At 34.1% G+C, this 18229-nt stretch overlaps 4 protein-coding genes and 2 non-coding genes across 10 annotated transcripts in view; all 6 read left to right on the forward strand.

The window, feature by feature from the left end:
- Positions 1-59: 59 nt before the first annotated feature.
- Positions 60-3446, forward strand: LOC106765819 (calcium-binding mitochondrial carrier protein SCaMC-1). Of its 5 annotated transcripts, none has more exons than XM_022784373.1 (5): positions 60-83; positions 310-844; positions 1786-2568; positions 2704-2794; positions 2960-3446. In XM_022784373.1, exons 2-5 carry the CDS (start codon positions 409-411, stop codon positions 3150-3152), a joined length of 1503 nt encoding a protein of 500 aa, XP_022640094.1. In that variant the 5' UTR covers positions 60-83; positions 310-408; the 3' UTR covers positions 3153-3446. The 5 variants fall into 5 exon arrangements, with proteins under 5 accessions (XP_022640094.1, XP_014506051.1, XP_014506052.1 ...); XM_014650565.2 differs by having other exon boundaries at positions 73-168; XM_022784372.1 differs by lacking the exon at positions 60-83 and adding an exon at positions 154-168 and having other exon boundaries at positions 244-844.
- Positions 3447-5313: 1867 nt separating this feature from the next.
- TRNAS-AGA lies at positions 5314-5395 on the forward strand. The gene has a single exon. It is a non-coding gene; the product is annotated as a tRNA-Ser (tRNA).
- Positions 5396-11062: 5667 nt separating this feature from the next.
- TRNAS-AGA lies at positions 11063-11144 on the forward strand. The gene has a single exon. It is a non-coding gene; the product is annotated as a tRNA-Ser (tRNA).
- On the forward strand, positions 11144-13091 carry LOC106766672 (pentatricopeptide repeat-containing protein At5g61800). Its single transcript, XM_014651384.2, has one exon. It carries the CDS (start codon positions 11248-11250, stop codon positions 12742-12744), a length of 1497 nt encoding a protein of 498 aa, XP_014506870.1. The 5' UTR covers positions 11144-11247; the 3' UTR covers positions 12745-13091.
- A 1987-nt stretch (positions 13092-15078) lies between these two features.
- Positions 15079-15956, forward strand: LOC106768021. The gene is made up of 2 exons (XM_014652987.2): positions 15079-15215; positions 15316-15956. Exons 1-2 carry the CDS (start codon positions 15213-15215, stop codon positions 15790-15792), a joined length of 480 nt encoding a protein of 159 aa, XP_014508473.1. The 5' UTR covers positions 15079-15212; the 3' UTR covers positions 15793-15956.
- Positions 15957-16877: 921 nt separating this feature from the next.
- The window catches only part of LOC106765668 (calnexin homolog), a gene marked incomplete in the record, with an annotated part of 10548 nt that continues 9196 nt past the window's right edge, over positions 16878-18229 (forward strand). The window contains 2 exon segments of the mRNA XM_014650359.2: positions 16878-17488; positions 17607-17676. Coding sequence (XP_014505845.1) covers positions 17384-17488; positions 17607-17676 — 175 coding nt within the window.

Below are 18229 nucleotides of genomic sequence, written 5' to 3' on the forward strand. Positions count from 1 at the left end.
ATATATATATATATATATATATATATATATATATATTGCTGCATAAATTGAAAAACTGTCCTCGTCAATTGCAATTTTTTCAGGTAACTTCTTCTTCTTCGTTATTCTTCTTTCTGTTATCTTTTGCATCATCACACTGCACACTCTGCTTAGTCCAATTAGCTTCAGGTGATTCTCTTTTGTAACTTTCTTCTCTCCTTTGACCCATCCCCTTCAATTCTATAGCTGGTTTTATTTTTCCAGTTGGTGGTTTACGACTTTTGAATTTCGAGATTTTGACCCTTCCAACCCCACGTAACCGCTACGCAGATCTGAGGCCAAAGATAGCATCTTTCGGTCCTTCAAAATTCAAATGCCCCATTGGGTATCTCTAATTTTCCGAGTTTTTGAGAATCTTAGCGAAAGAGCATGTCCGGGGCAGGCCAAGCCATAGACATGGAGAAGGTGGGGTTTTCGAAAGCCAAAGCCGATCATGGCCGTGGCAAGAAAACGGGCCCGGTTTCGATGGATCACGTGCTTCTTGCCTTGCGTGAGACCAAAGACGAGAGGGATCTTCGAATTCGGAGTCTCTTCAATTTCTTCGATGCTGCCAATGATGGGTACTTGGACTATGCTCACATTGAGGCTGGTTTGTCTGCCCTGCAGATTCCCCCTGAGTATAAGTATGCCAAGGAGCTTTTCAAGGTGTGTGATGCTGATAGGGATGGTAGGATTGATTACCATGATTTCAGGCGTTACATGGATGACAAGGAGTTGGAGCTTTATCGCATATTTCAGGCAATTGATGTGGAGCACAATGGCTGCATTCTCCCCGAAGAGCTTTGGGATGCACTTGTCAGGGCTGGTAGGTATTCTTTTACCTCCTTCAAAGTTTAATACTACTCATTTAGCTCATTGTGTATTGTGCCTCATGGATTTTAATTACTGCATGCCGAAAATTTTAAATTGTCCCTCAATTACATGTTAACATAATTGAACATGTTATACTATATGGTAAGGCCGTTGACTTTTGTAATAATTATTTTGAAGGTTATGGCTAAGATGGTTTTTGAATAATTGACATGCCTAAGATGGTTTCTCATTGATTCATGATGCAAAAATCTTTACGTTCTCGATGCATGGAAGTTAAATTATTATTTAATTGAAGTTGCAGTTATTTGCTCTCTGTCCTCTTCACCATTATGTCCTCGTAGTGTTTTTAGTGTGTTGTTGCCTTTCATTTTTTCCGTGAGTGGGCCAAGACATGTTGACATTCGATGTTGTTTCTGAAACTTGAATTGTATCCGGTGGTTGTGATAGGGCGAGCTTATTTGTAGATTCTATAATTCGACCTATAAGGGTTTGGTTTACAAAGGACATATGTAGTTGTAATCATAACAGTTATTTGGGAGAAAAGGTTAAGCCCTACCTCTTGAGAGACTGCAGGGTTTTTACATTTGTTCACCAATGTGCCCATTCCTTGTGATTTTTGAACGTGCTTCTTTTGAAGACGTTCTAGTGTTGTTTATGAATTAAAAAAAAATAAAATAAAATAACTTTTTGAATAATTCTACTAATATGAATGGTTCTTTAGATTTGTGAAACCCGCTTCAACTTCAATCTTTGAAGGTAAATTCTATTGTGTTTGTTACTTATTTTCTTCGTCACTATTTTCATTTCTTGTATGTGGTGATCTGATCATATATTTGTAATTCTTATAGACTTTTCTAGATGGTATTCCTTGGTACCTTTGTGTAGGTTTTTCTGTTGTATTTATTGTAAGCATATTCAGCTTTTATGTTGCAGGGATTGAAATTGATGAGGAGGAGCTTGCTCGCTTTGTGGAGCATGTTGATAAGGATAATAACGGAATTATCACTTTTGAAGAGTGGAGAGATTTTCTTCTACTTTATCCTCATGAAGCAACTATTGAAAATATATATCAGCATTGGGAGAGGATGTGCCTTGTTGACATTGGGGAACAAGCTGTCATTCCTGAAGGCATCAGCAAACATGTGCACAGGAGCAGATATTTTATTGCTGGGGCAATAGCAGGAGCTGCTTCTCGTACAGCAACTGCTCCTCTTGATCGTTTAAAGGTGGTCTTACAAGTTCAGACTGGAAGAGCTGCTATTATGCCGGCAGTGAAGATGATATGGCAACGAGATGGTTTATTAGGGTTTTTCCGAGGTAATGGATTGAATGTGGTCAAGGTAGCTCCAGAGAGTGCCATCAAGTTCTATGCTTATGAAATGCTGAAAAATGTAATTGGAGATGCTCAACAGGGAAAGTCAGATATCGGTACTGCAGGAAGACTTTTTGCAGGTGGTATGGCTGGTGCAGTTGCACAGATTGCTATCTATCCAATGGATCTTGTCAAAACTAGGTTACAGACTTGTGCTTCTGATGGTGGAAAGGTTCCTAAACTTAGTACTCTTACAAAGGATATATGGGTCCATGAAGGACCTCGGGCTTTCTACAGAGGGCTTGTTCCATCTCTTCTGGGTATAATTCCCTATGCAGGGATTGATCTCACTGTATATGACACCTTGAAAGATATATCTAAGAAATATATTCTTCATGACAGTGGTATGATATTACTGCAACCATATTATGTCTTGAACATAATTATTTTATCTTACCAGTTTGTATTTTTTTAATTAAAAATTAACAGTTCTAAAGTATTTAAGCTTAAAAAGTTCTATTATTTTTTCTCCTTCACAGATCCTGGTCCTCTAGTACAACTTGGATGTGGGACGATTTCAGGTGCTCTTGGAGCCACTTGTGTGTATCCGCTGCAGGTTATTAGGACAAGGTATAAAGTTGTGTCAGTAGTAATGTTATTTCTGTGCTCTCTGTCGCCCAAATGGAAATATGGATTTTGGGGGAGGGAGGTATCAGTTTTGTTCTTTTACTCTAGCTTTCTTATTGATCCTTTCTCTGGGCTCTTTGTTGACATATCTTTTTTCATGATTCTTAGGCTGCAGGCACAACCTATCAACAACACCGGTGCTTACACGGGAATGTTTGATGCATTCCGGAAAACTTTTAGGGATGAAAGCTTTAGAGGTTTCTACAAGGGGCTCATTCCTAATCTCCTTAAAGTTGTGCCAGCTGCAAGCATTACTTATATGGTTTATGAATACATGAAGAAGAATCTAGATCTTGAGTAGAGTGTCATAGTTAAACTGGCTAATTTCAAATATTATAAAGCCTGGAATTGTTGATGGTGACGAAGAACAGAGAGTACTAGTCCTGTAGGTACTATTACAGATAGTCATTCTTCTGAGGATATCTTAAAACACGATTTTGTAGTCAGAAAGTTTTTCCCCTTGCTTATCTGAACTAAAATATTGAGAAACTAGGTTGTACTCTAGACGTACTAAGGTAATAGGTTATATCCATTCAATCTGTACTTTTTCAACTATTTCATATAGTCAAAAGCGAAGGCACATAATTGTGGTTCTCCTCTATTTTCTTGTCACTAGAAATTCCATTCACCTGGAAAAGTGTCGTATGGATTTTTAAGTGAATAGAATTGATAATGAATTCTTTTGAGATATGTTGAGTATACAATGTAACTAACTCTACATGTAAGTGCAAGGAACATGGATTGCAAACGAAATAGGGATTATTATCGTACTTGGGTTTTTAGTACAGAGAACAGCTTTAGAGGAAACCTCGGACTCTTGTATTTTGGAATTCCTGATGAATAAAGTAACAGCTGTCTATTGATCATTTTGCTCTGCTACAGGATAAGAAGATCTCTTTCCTGTTCAGCCATGTGGATTTTCATATGCCTAACTTTTGCACTGTCTTGTTTGTGTGGTGTTTGGGCAGAAACCCGTGGACATATCTAAGAATCTTTTCAGTCTGATGAGATCATTTTCTCATACGTGTCTTTCGAATAAATGATCACTTTTCATGTAATATCGAAATACATGAACCACTTTCTAAGGTCATTTTATCTGATATCGACCTTGTCATGGGCATTTAGTTTGTGGAAGCATGCAATGTGCAATTCATAATGCATTCATTTCTGTTTATGACATCACATCATGTTTTGGTTGTTGGGTTAGGTGTAATATCATGGTGTTAGGATGCACATGAACCATATATTGCATAAAACTTTCCATGTGATATGCACCGTAATCGTTCATAAAACTACCTGTCACTAGCTTGGCACACTGAAGATGTTTTTCTGTATTCTTACTTGTACGCGTAAATTGCATACTTAAAGTTTGCATATTCGAAAAATTGACATGTCACCTCAGCACAAACGAGAAACAGTAATTGACAGCACAAAGTAGATATTGACAATACCAATTATTCTTTCATGATAGCAGCAAACAGTACATTTTATTCATGGCTTCCAACAAAACATGGCAAAATGTTACATTTCCACCATTAAAAGTTTCAAACTGACTATGATAGATGAAAGAAAAACACAGTAAATGAACTCAACATAAACATTACTTTAAGATGAAACTGCAGTATGTGTCTGTTAATTAGCTGCAAGGTTTTAAATTGCAGTTGTGTCACGATTCATCAAATGATGTGCTACTGTAGGCAAATATGAACTATGTGATTACAATTGTGATCACGTTGTGAATTGAACCTGGAAGAAAGGTTTTGCCTTCCCTGAGCCTTCATGAATTGCCTTTTGACACTTCTCGCTTTAGAAGGAGAGTAGCATAATACTCAAGAGCCGAACTTCGTTTCCATCTTCCTCTTCACTTTCTTCTTTCTCCATTACTTGGCTTAGACAGCAGTTGAAATGAATCACATTGGTGGTTTCAATTCTTCCAAACATTCAAGCATATATATAAACACTTGAAAGGCACACACACACGTGGAAGGATTACTTTCGATTCCAACTTCTAAGCAAGGAGAACAGAATAATGTTCATTCAAGCATTGCCAAGTCATACATAATTATAAATTTCATTGAGAAAGTATATTAGAAACACCTATTATATGTTTCTCCCAAATTTCTCCCTCAATGGACCCACAGATAAATTTATGGACATTGGTTCTTCAATTTTTTATTTTTTTTTTTATTTTTTGCTTATTTGCCATCATTTTCAATGTTCTTTGCTAGCATTGGATATCCGAGTGACGTTTCTCTAAATTCAAGACTATTTGTGAACTCCTTCATTTTTTGTTTTTTTTTTTTAATTTACATTGTTATGATAAATATCTTCAATTTTCAAATATTTGCTTGTTGATTATAAATTTGGCATCTCAAAATAAGATTGGAAAAAAAAATATAATCTAACATAATCACACGGTATTATAAAGATATTAACACTTAAATGCTAAAACCAACACAAATGTGGACGTGCCGGAGTGGTTATCGGGCATGACTAGAAATCATGTGGGCTCTGCCCGCGCAGGTTCGAATCCTGCCGTTCACGATTTTAGTTTTTAGTTAATTTCATTTCAAATTACTTGGTGTAATGGATCTATTTCAAATTTCAAATATAGATTAATAAAATGATACATAGACTATAGACTGTTATCAAAAAGTTTAAATTCTCTATATTATAAAAAGTATCTAACTCGATCTCAATCAATGACGAAGTTTATTTAATTTGATCTTAATATTGTCTAAGAAGAATGTACCAATTGAGTTTTATTGCTTATTATTGGACTATGAGTTTTGTTTCTGGAGTTTATTTGACTAGTTCAATATTGTCATATGTGTGTGAAAAATATTGGCCTTGTTATCGAATATTTTGTCTCTCTCATTTTGTAGACAGGTTAAGAATAACAATGGGTTAAACACTTAGAGTGTTTATCCATTATCTAATTTTTAACAAAAAAATTTAACCTATTATTTATCTTGTTACCTGTAAAATATTATATAATTTTAATTTAATTTAATAAAATATAAATTAAATTTTAATTTTAATTAAATTTAATATAAAAACATAAATTAAATCAATTTTATTTTTTTATAATAATAAATACTCCTAAGTATAGATAGTATGATATTCGTTTTCAATTCGTTTATAAAAAAATATTAAATTATCTATTATTCATTATCCATTTATTAGCCCTGGTGGATTTTACCAGATATACCTACGGGCATGAGTATATTTCTTTCCCTGGACATAACTATTTTACGGGGTAATTCTTATATATTTATATATAGATCGAGAAAGAAAGTACAGTATATTAAACAACAAAAGATAAATTTTAAGAGAAATACCCGTACCTATTCTTTCATAACAGCAGCAAACAGTTTAAAACACCTATTCTTTCACGATAGCAGCAAACAGTTCACTTTATTAATGGCTTCCAACAAAACACAGGAAAATATTACATTTCCTACATGGCTATATCTCAAATCACTCACTACCTCCCTACCTGAGTCCACCATTAGAAGTTTCAAACTGACTATAATAGTTGAAAGAAAAAACACAACATAAACATTACTTCAAGATGAAACTGCAGTCTTTGTCTGTGTTAGCTAGCTGCAAGGTTTTAAATCGCAGTTGTGCCATAAAATGATTTTTAGGCAAATATGAACGATGTGATTACACTTGTGATTATGTTGCAGACTGTTTTTTAAAACCTTTTGAAGCTGAATAACCAGTGTGCATCTATATGTGAATTGAACCTGGAAGAAAGGCTTTGCCTTCCCTAAGCCTTCATGAATTGCCTTCTGACACTCTCGCTTTAGAAGGAGAGTAGCATAATACTCAAGAACCAAACTTCTTTTTCATCTTCCTCTTCACTTTCTTCTTTCTCCATTACTTAGCTTATACAGCAGTTGGAATGAATCACATTGGTGGTTTCAATTCTTGCAAACATTCAAGCATATATACAAACACTTCAAAGGCACAGACACGTGGAAGCATTACCTTCAATTTATAAGCAAGGAATAGAGAAAAGCGACAAAAAAAAACAGATAAGCATAGGCATTAAAAAAAGAATCAAATCACATTTCCACATTTCCATCCATCAAAAAATATTCTATTAAACACACTGAAGCATATTATTGTTCTTCTGCTTTAAAGAAAAATTCCGTTGAGGCTGCCCATTTGAAAGAGGGTTGAAAAATAGGTAATATAATGGTTATAATAATAAAAGGTGGTAGGTTTAAAGTGGTGATAGAGACAAAAGAGGCAAGTGTAAAGAGAGAATAGGGTTGTGGATGAGCACTTGCATATAAGAAATGTAGCAGAGTGGGTTGGCACCATTGAATTGGGGTGCGTGCATGAGAAGATAAGTGCTGATAAAATAGCCATTAATGGTTCAGTGGGCTTACCAAATTCGGCCATGAGTGTACTATAACTAAAGAAAAACCAATACTCTACTTTTTCTTATTCTTCTTTATAACGATGATAACAATATAATAAAGATACTTACATATAATTTTTTTATAATATCTAAACATTGTTTATGTGTCATTATATGATTGATTCATCATGATATTTAAAATTATTATTATTGATTGTGAAATAATTTTAGATCAATCACATAATACCATGTAAATGATGTTCAAATGTTATAAAAGAAATGTTTGTCTAAATATATTTTATCTACTTATATAACCTCAGATCATATCCCTCAATTTAGCCTATGCCATCTTTCCGTACCAATGATTCAAACCCCTCCTTATAAAATAACTCACCTTATTAGGTTCAGGTAGCTATGAAGAACCTATTCAATTCTCATTTATTTTTTAAGTTTATTTTACTCCATTTCTTTCAAATAAGTATATATTTCTCAATTTTAAATGTAATTTAATTAGTTAAATTTAGGCTGAATGTAGATTAGATATTTTTTAGCTTTTAAGAAATTTAGAATCGTTTATTTAAAAGAATAATTTAGTTAGAGTATAATTGTGTAAGTGTATATGAATATTATTGCAAAGCTGTGTGTCTATTGATTCAAAACAAAGACTATTATAGTCAAACAAAATACATCTTCCTTGAGTTTGGTTAAAATAAACTAAGCCTAAAAAATAAAATATTCCTATAAAGTATAATTTATTAAAAAGTAATTATAGAATGATACATATTTATATTTCTTTGACATATATTATAAAAATTATACTATTTTAAAAAATAAAATAAAAAAATAATATTAAAGAAATATAAAAATTTTATGAATATCAATCTAACATTCTAATTTTTAATAGTATTAACATTATTTTAAAATAAATCACACATCAATACAATTAGAACAATAATGAGAAAAATATATATAAATTTTTTCATTTATCCAAGAGTATCATTTTAGTATAACATATATTACAAGAGAAGATAAAATACTTATGAATACAATTTTTTACAATTCAGAGCTAAGGTGTGGATAAATATTTATCAAAAAGAAACTATAAGCAACTATAAACATATATACACAATATCCACAAGTAAAAAAAAAAAAAACCTAAGTTTGGTCTTTTGTTCCGTCCTCGACACCTAACATCTGATCCAAAGACAATTTCTCATCTGCTCACATAATGAAGATGATTATTGCAATCCAAGAGATGAATATCAAAGAACATATACATAAACATAATTTAATAATTTAGTTATTAATCAAGAAACAATGTTATTACACGTTTCATCATCTAACTCTAGACTGACCATTCGGATACATGCATTGATATCGAACTATAGAGGCCTTGCCTTTGAGGTGAAACAACAACAATATCCTCATCAACAAATCACCACACTCCAAGGTTAATCCTTTCAAGCATCTATGGCTAACAACTAACAAATAGACTAGGAAGCTCATATTACACTCCACCACATAATCATCCTTCTCTTCTTGAGACTGGAGATTATTGAGAGCGTCAAAATAATCTCTAATTACTAGCTTACTATATCAATACATACACTTAGGGTTGGCAAAAAAATTCGTACCCACAAGTATTCGCAGGTAAAATCTACTTCGGGTATTTAGTACCCGCTAGTAAGAGGTACCCGTAGGTAGCAAGTATTTTAATACTTGTTTGTTAATAGGTCAGGTTCGGATATCACACTAACCGTGTCCGTAGTTACCCGTTACCCATTTGAAAAACAAAATTACAATTTTGTCCCATTAGGTTTTCTTACTTATTCTCTCTCCACCGTTAAAAAAAGCAAACCCTAAATCTCACTCTCTTTTTTCATTCACTCTCCCTGTCGTCACATAACTAGGGTTTCCTCTAGCCAGTGCAACAGTCGCAAGACCCATTTCACAGTGTTGTCGAGTGTTCGTCGCGTGTTCATGAGTGTGTCACTCTCAACGGATCTTCGGTCCAAATACAACATGCATTCCATTCCACGCGAAATCAAAGCAAGGACGACGGCGAACAAAGCAAGAGCGACCCTGGACTGCGAATGTGCTGCGACGACACGATGCCACGAACGAACTACGTGAGGAGGATCAACCGACGGTGATTGACGTAGGAGGAGATTAGACCTTGTGACTTTGATTGCTGGTTCGTGAGACGGTGAAGAAGAGATTAAAGGTGAAAAAGGAGGTTGCCATTTCCATATCTGCTTAAGTAAAGATGGTTCTGGCTTTGTTATAATTTTTTTACAGATCTGGTGGAATTTGGTGTTACTGGCGACGTGCAGAAGAGACTCTTCTATGAGTTTAAAACGGGAAGAGAATTGAAGAAGAAGGAATGATCATGGGTTATGGATGTGATACAACAACGAAACACAACAATGTATTCCAAAGACCAACACGGGTGAAAGAAGGAAGTTGTTGTGAAGAACTTCTTTGGTTTTAAAAGAAAAGAAACTTAGGGTTTGCTGTTTCTGAAAACCTTACAAAAAAGATTTGGGCCTGTCCATTTTCAAACATAAGAAAATAATAAAAAAAGGTGATTTGGGCTTTTGACCCATTTTCATTTCTGAAAATAAGAAATTTTGGTACCCAATTTTGTTTTTGAATGTTATATGTTTCTTTTTAATTTAATTTGTATCTTTTTAACAAAATCATAAAATGTATTTTTTAAAATACACTTACACACAACCATTTAAAGGAATTCTCCTTGAACTCCTTATATTCACATGCCATCACACCTTCCAATCATGTCACAAAGTATAAGGTACACCATTATACCATTTACAACTAATACAACAAATAAAACTAATTAAACTAACCAAGAGAACTTATGCTCACTCACCCAACAAGCAATCTTCACTCGCCCAGCGAGAGCAAAATCAGTGAGTTAACTCGCTTAGCCCTTGCAACTACAACCCAAACACCCTACAAACTCATCTAACGAACTAATACACTTGTCCAACGAGAGCGAAAACAAAGAACTCCCACAAACCAGCAAGGAGCTTGCCCAACCCCTAAAACTCATTTCCAGAACCCTTATTCACTCACTCAACGAGCAATTTGCTCGCTTAACCCCTCTACATAAACCAACAACCATCCAAATCTGCCAAAAAATAAAACACCACCCCCAACCTTTCATGTCTTCTCTCATGCATTTCCACCAACTTCTAACACTTCTAAATGATAATCAAAGCTATAACCAACATGTATATACATATATGCTCCAACAATTTAAAACTCGTATTGACTCCTTTTACTATGAAATTTCCACTTAAAATAAACTAAATGCCTACTTTGGACCAAAACTCAAATCTAACAATTGTTACTCTTGATCAAACAACTTAGGGGTTTGAACACGTCCAATTTGACTCAAAAGCAAACCCCAGACTCTTTATTTATCTAAAACCTTTTACTTCTAAAATTCACCACTCAAAACTTAAAATACACTTAAAAGTCAATGAAAAACGCAACTTATCATCTACTATGCAAATATAGACCATCTACACATTCAATCATCATCCAAACCAGTCTCAAGTGACACTGCCAAATATCTTAAGTTCTCATTTCTTCCAAAAGTTTACCAACACCACTCCTTTTAACCAAAATGATCCAAAATTTTACAAATACAATTTCATTCAACAATATAACCAAATATAACACCTTTCACCAAAAAATCATTAACAAGTTATTTAAATCAAACACATACTCATATAAGACATTAAACATCACACTATATAATTTATTAAACATTTTAGTATAATTAAGTACATGTTAAGCGTAACATCGTAGTGGACGTGCCGGAGTGGTTATCGGGCATGACTAGAAATCATGTGGGCTCTGCCCGCGCAGGTTCAAATCCTGCCGTTCACGTTTTTTGATTTTTTATGTAATTCCAACATTCGAATTACTTGTATTGTGTGTTTTGGCTCTTTCTATTTTGCTTGCTCCACTCTGAGCAACATATGAAACTCCAATGCGTCAAAACACATTGCAACTAATAAGCCAATGCAAATCCATTTCCCAACTGTGCCAAATCCACGGCCACGCCGTCACCACCGGTGTGTTAGCTCCCCACACACTCCGCATCTTCAACAACATCCTCTTCACCCTCACCACCCTACTCTCCGCCCCCAACACCGCCACAACCCATTATTCCAACTCCATAATAACCTACTATGCACTCTCCCTCTTCCATTCCCTCCCAAACCCCACCACATTCTCCTTCAACACCCTCATCAGAATCCATACCCTCCTCCTCTCCCCTCTCCCTGCCCTCCGCCTCTTCTCCACCCTCCGCCGCCTCTCCCTTCCCCCTGACTTTCACACCTTCCCTTTTGTCCTCAAAGCCTGCTCCCAACTCTCTTCCTTCTCCCTCGCCCAATCCCTCCACTCTCAACTCCTCAAGTTCGGCCTTTTACCCCATTTGTACGCCTTCAACTCTCTCATACGTGTTTACTCCATCCTCGATAGAGTCAACGATGCCCACAAGCTCTTCTACGAATGTCCCCACAGAGACGTTGTCTCCTACAACGCCTTGATTGATGGGCTCGTGAAAACCCGCCAGATTTCCCGAGCGCGGCAACTGTTCGACGAAATGCCCGTCCGAGATGAAGTATCCTGGGGGACCATGATCGCGGGGTATAGTCACTTGAAACTTTGTAACCAAGCCATTGAACTCTTTACTGACATGATGGCTTTGGAGGTTAAGCCGGATAATATAGCGCTGGTGTCGGTTCTCTCCGCTTGTGCTCATATGGGGGAGTTGAAACAAGGTAGCATCGTTCATGATTACATTAAACGTAATAGGATACGAGTTGATTCGTATTTGGCAACGGGGTTGGTGGACTTGTATGCGAAATGTGGGTGTGTTGAGACTGCGAGGGATGTGTTTGAGTCTTGCGAGGAGAAGGAAGTGTTCACGTGGAATGCCATGCTTGTTGGGTTTGCGATTCACGGAGAAGGATCGATGGTGTTGGAGCATTTTTCTAGAATGGTTGCGGAGGGAGTCAAGCCTGATGGGGTGAGCATGTTGGGGGTGTTGGTGGGGTGTAGCCATGGGGGTCTAGTTCGTGAAGCGCGAAAGGTTTTTCAGGAGATGGAAACTGTGTATGGGGTTGCTCGGGAGGAGAAGCATTATGGATGCATGGCTGATATGTTTGCCAGGGCTGGGTTGATTGAGGAAGCGGAGGAGATGATAAGAGGGATGCCAAGTGGGGGTGATGTGTTTGCGTGGGGAGGGTTGCTTGGAGGGTGTAGGATTCATGGGAATGTTGAGGTTGCAAAGAAAGCAGCGAAGCAAGTAATGGAGATTAAGCCTGAAGATGGTGGGGTGTATTCTGTTTTGGCTAATATTTATGCTAATAGAGGACAATGGGATGATTTAGTGAAGGTAAGGAGATCATTGAGTGCCAACAAAAGGGCCAAGAAGATTACTGGTTGTAGTTTGATCAGACTGAATGACGATACCTAGGCTAAGATTCGGATGATAGATTATGGGGGGGAGGGATGTGTATAGATTATTTGCATGTTACGTTAGGATCTTTATTATTGTTTTTGTTTGTAACTAAATATTATTCTTAGTTTTTTGGTGTCCTCCAGCCAGCTCAAGAGCTTCGTGAGGCCTTCAAAGACCTTCTTTTGGTTCGTGGCAATGCATCACAGGAAATACCTTCTTTTAGTTGGTATTATAACACTATATGTGATTTTATTTTTTATCTTCTTTGTTACCGAAATAGATATTAATGTTTGCCTTCAATTACAAATTCTTGTCGCATGTTACGAATATGTTAGTACCAAACTACAAAGAAAATATACTGTTCTCCCATTAACTCTTTATACTATACATCTATTATATATATTTTATATTTTTAAGAATGTCTACACAATATCATAATTTTATTTACTCTTTCATGCATTTAAGGAAAATTTAATTGTTGTTTAATCAAGATTTTCAATTAACTCTAATTATTTCTTTTATACTAACGTGTCATTTATGTTCTTTCCCATTATCCAGTCTTTAATTTCTTTAAATATATTTATTTTAAAGTAGAATTTAAAAATTATAAAATAAGCATCTTTTATTTGTTTTATTACCATCAAGTTTCGACATTTATTTATTTGTTTGTTTGAAAAGTTATACTAGTAAAGTTGGAAATGTTATATTATTATTTATTTTAAAAAAGAGTCAATAAAAAGTTCATATTTTGATAAGTAATACACTTTTTTTTTATAAATTTTTAACTTTTACTTTGAAATAATATTTAAGGATTATCATATCTTCAACAAATCATATTTTTTGTCATTATAACTCTTTTTATAATTCAAGTGACATAATTCATGATGTATAACCATCATTTTTTTGGACATGCAAAACAATAATTATTGGTGACATTTTGATAGTGTGAGAGACGTATTATTAGGGACAAAAAAATTAACCGAACTGATTTGAATGGTACTATATTATAAATAATTTAAACTATTTATAATAAAAGTTGAATTAAATCATTTCATAGTTCAGTTTAAAACTGAACCTTTAAAGTTGTAATTAAGTTAATTGTTTATTAATTTAAAATTACTTTGTTGATGAAATGCATAATAATCCAGATAACTAGGTCTAAATTAAATATTGAGGTAGATAAGTTTAAATAAAAGGTTGTAATGAATCAATTCAAGTTAAAAGTTGAGACAACTCAGAATATTGAAGTTTGAGACAAGATAGATTGGACCACGATCAAAATTTAGTCGAATTCAGTTACGATCAAAATTTGGTTGAATTTGATAGAATTGACTATTATTAAAATTTTGTCAATTATGACTGAGTCATCTTTAACTGAAGTTTGACCAAATTGACCAAATCGACATTGACCAAAATTGATCCAATTTTGACACAATCTTAACATAAATTCAACCAAATTTGATCGAGTTAACCTCGATCGAAATTTGGTCAAATTTGATCCAGTCAATTGTCAAAATTTGATCAAATTTAATTGAATCAACCAAAAGAAAATATAACTCAATCAAATTTAACTAACTCGACATTAACCGAAATTTGGTAAAACACAAATAAAAACAATTCACAAATAATTCAATTAAAAAATATCGTCATTCGTTTAAAAGAGATTAATGTAATTCATAAACAAATCGTGATATATAAAATATCGCTTCATATATTACAACCGGTAAAGTGAAAATTTCTATTTGTTTTTTTATCTAGTCATTGTTAGGAATGATAAAATAAAAAAAACTTTAATCATGTCTTTATATTTATAATATATACAATAGGTGAGAGCTTCAACTATTTAACTCTTTACTTATCTTCAAGATTGATACCGTGAGATACTTCAATTATTCTCCTCTTTTCTAATCACTGTTAAGATTGATAGAAAGATTTCAATCATCTTCTTATCTAATAACTACCTAGGTTGATAGAGTAAGAAACTTCATTTGTTTATGTACATAGTGATCTCAAAGTTAATAGAATTGGAGACATTAAACTATATTAGTTTTATTTTGAAATTTATTTAATTCCATGATTCTTCACCATACATTTTGTGTTACACCAATTACGAGGAGCAAATTGCATGTACAATTTGAATCCAATATTATTAAGTCACTAAACTTCTTTTTCTTAGATGAAATCTATACTTATCCTGAAGGAACTCGAGCTCTTACAATAAAAAAAGCGTGACACTTCCGGAGCCTTCTAAGGTTGACGTGTCGAAAGCAGAAAGTGACAGGTGTCCTGTGCCTTCCACGTCATGCTACGTGGCTCCAGAACTTTCTTTTCTCTGCCCAGACTCACTTGGTCAATCATATCCACCAAACTATATATAAGCGCGCCACTAGAAGAATCAGCGACGACAGCATAGAAACAACGAACACAAACTGATTTCAGTTTTCGCAGCTGCAAGAAAAAACTACAACAAGTGAATCGAAATCATGGTAGGATTTTGTTGTTTTTTCAAGTAATTATATACATGTGTGATGCATTTATGTTAACATGTAGCAGTGTTATTGACAATGAAGTTGTGATGTGGTGCAGAGGGGAAATTGGTTAGCGGTGTTGAAAAACGGCGTCGGAGGTAAGGCAGCGTACGCAACGGCAACAGCACCGAAGATGAAAGCGTACGCAGCTTCGGCTGATTACGGGCGTCTCAACCAGCAAAAGAGGAACTCAACGAAAAAGGACTTTGTGGCGGTGTACGTGGCGATCGGGATGATGACGACGGCGATGGGGCTGGGTCTCCACACTGCGTGGCAGCAACTGAGGAATAACCCAACGGTGCACGTGAAGAAGCAGAGAAGAGAGACTATCCCCGAAGTGGTGGATCCCGACCACGTGGCGGAGGAGGCTGACAGGTTCATCAAGCACTCCTTCTTCCGGAAAGTGGCGCACGTGCAAGACCGCAGCTACCCCGACCACCACCACATTCCTAACCCCTTTAGCAACGATGCCTATGCCCACACACCCCGTCTCGAAACTCTGAAATCCGTCGGCGTTGATCCTTCCCACGTCTGAGTATTCTAAATCTGACAAACCTTCACTTCCATTGTAAATACAGCTCAACCACCTCTCTGTAACTCTGTGTAGTGGCTTTTGCTACTTTGCTTTCTTTAACTTCCAAGACTACAACAAAAGCGATTTCACTCTCCTTTCGCATGATAGTATTTTAATTTTTCATATATTGCTTATTTTACATGTAATTGTAAAATTTAAATACTTTTTAATTAAGTTACATTCATGTATTTCAAAATGTAAAAATCTCTAATTTATATTAAAAAAAATAATTAATTTAAGTACTTCTTAAGAGTTAGATAACGAAACTCATTCCTATTATGTATGTATGAAAATATATCCTAACTTTTGTTGTGTTTCAATTATACATAATTAATCTTTAAAATTTTAGAAATTATAAAAGGAATTAAAATTTCCATACGATAATATTTATATTTTCTTACACATTTTTATGTTTATATTTTTGTATGTTTTCATTTTTTTTTCAAATGTCCTTTTTTAAGTATTGTCCGAATTTCTTTTTTAAGTGTCAAATAGTTGAATTCTTTCTAATTTTGACGAAGTTAACTTGAGTACAAAATGTCTAAAAGTATATCCACATTTTTTTTGTCTTCTAATTATACATAATAAATTCAAAGTTCGGAAAATATAAAAAGAATTAAAATTTCTACTCTATATTTATATTTTCTTATACACTTTTTTTATGTTCACATTTAAAAATTAAATTAAAAATTAGAATTAGTTTACTTTTTTTAACTTTAGTCCAATTTTCGTGAATTTATTTATTTTTATCTAACTTAAGTTTATTTTGAATTTTTATATTGCATTTTGATGAGTTTGAATATAGAAATGAATAATATTAATTTTTAAAAAATTAAATATTAAATATATTTTTAATGATAGTATTGAGTTTGATAATGAATTAAATTAGATATTAAATATAAGACTATAATTGATATTGTGTATTAACTTCTGTTTCAATATCCATCTCATATTTACCTGTCCTCATATGTATTCTTATTTAGTTCTCATATTTATTATATTTATTGTTATTTAATGAATGTTTGAAATGATAACCTACATTTTAATTACATGTTTTATTTAAGTAAGCATGTAGATAAACTACGTTTTAATGACTAAGATATATATTTACATATTCCTATTCTTTCGCTTTAATCCTCATTCCTCCGGACAAGCACAACTCCAAATGTCATTTTTCTTTGGATATAAATTTGCACATTTCCATTCAGAATAACTAATTATGAAGTAAGATAACTAAAATTTATTTATAGTATCATAAATAAAACTTTAAAAAATGTAAGAATTGTATAAAGTTAAAAATAATTATGACTCCTCATGCTACCTATATTACACTGTTTCCTAGTGGGACGGGTGTGATGAAAAATAACACGTGTCAATGCACTATTGGGTAATGTCACGTGGCCAGTAAAACCATTGGTTGAAACAGCACAGGCAGTGTGAGAGAGATCTATATATAATAAGGCAATAGACTTCGAAGAACACTGAGATTTAAACACTTTCTAGAGATCGAAAATTTCCCTTCGGTGTTAGGGTTTGACAGTTATAGTGGAAAATGGGAGAACGGAAGCGAATCCCTCTCGGGATATTTGCGGTGCTCCTTTTGATTTCTGCCTCTTCTTTTCAGCTTCTCCTCGCTTCTGGTGATGCAGATGATGCGGTAATTCTTCTTCTTTATCTCCTTTTCATTTCTTTCAAATCTTATTTTCTATTGATGATTGGATCTCCATCTTCACCAGATTTTCGCTAATCAACTGTCACTTGCTCATTTGTTTTAGATCTTCTACGAGTCATTCGACGAGGATTTTGAAGACCGGTGGATCACTTCTCAGAAAGACGAATACAGTGGTAATTAACACAAACTCGGTTCATTGTATATGATTTCAAATCATTGAATTGCTTCTCTGGTGATGGTTGCCGAATGTACACTGTGTCTCTCTTACTATTTTGTAAAGTTGTTCTTTCCCATATTTGTTTAATGTTGTTAGTTTCAATTTCTTATAACTCTACTTACTCACCATAAAAATGTGTGTCACTCAAGACGGACCTTCAATCTAAAGCTTATTTACTGCTTTTAGCTTCAGTCCAATATTTGTTTTATGTGTTAGCTTCAGTGTCACACAAATATGTCCCAAATCTAAATTTATTCACATGATTGGACGAAATTCGATGACGATGTTTCTACACTTATGATTATAGACCAGCAGAAACAAAGTCTGTAAAACATAGTGACAGGAGGTGTCTGCTAAAGGAGTGGTAAATCTGTAGTGGTTAAGGTGTTAAATTCTTTCAATTATAAGTAACTAATTTTTTTTTTCTTTTTTGTATAATATATATATATATATATATATATATATATATATATATATATATATATATATATATATATATATATATATAT

The sequence above is a fragment of the Vigna radiata genome, chromosome 7 (assembly GCF_000741045.1).
Source record: "Vigna radiata var. radiata cultivar VC1973A chromosome 7, Vradiata_ver6, whole genome shotgun sequence".
NCBI lineage: Eukaryota > Viridiplantae > Streptophyta > Magnoliopsida > Fabales > Fabaceae > Vigna > Vigna radiata.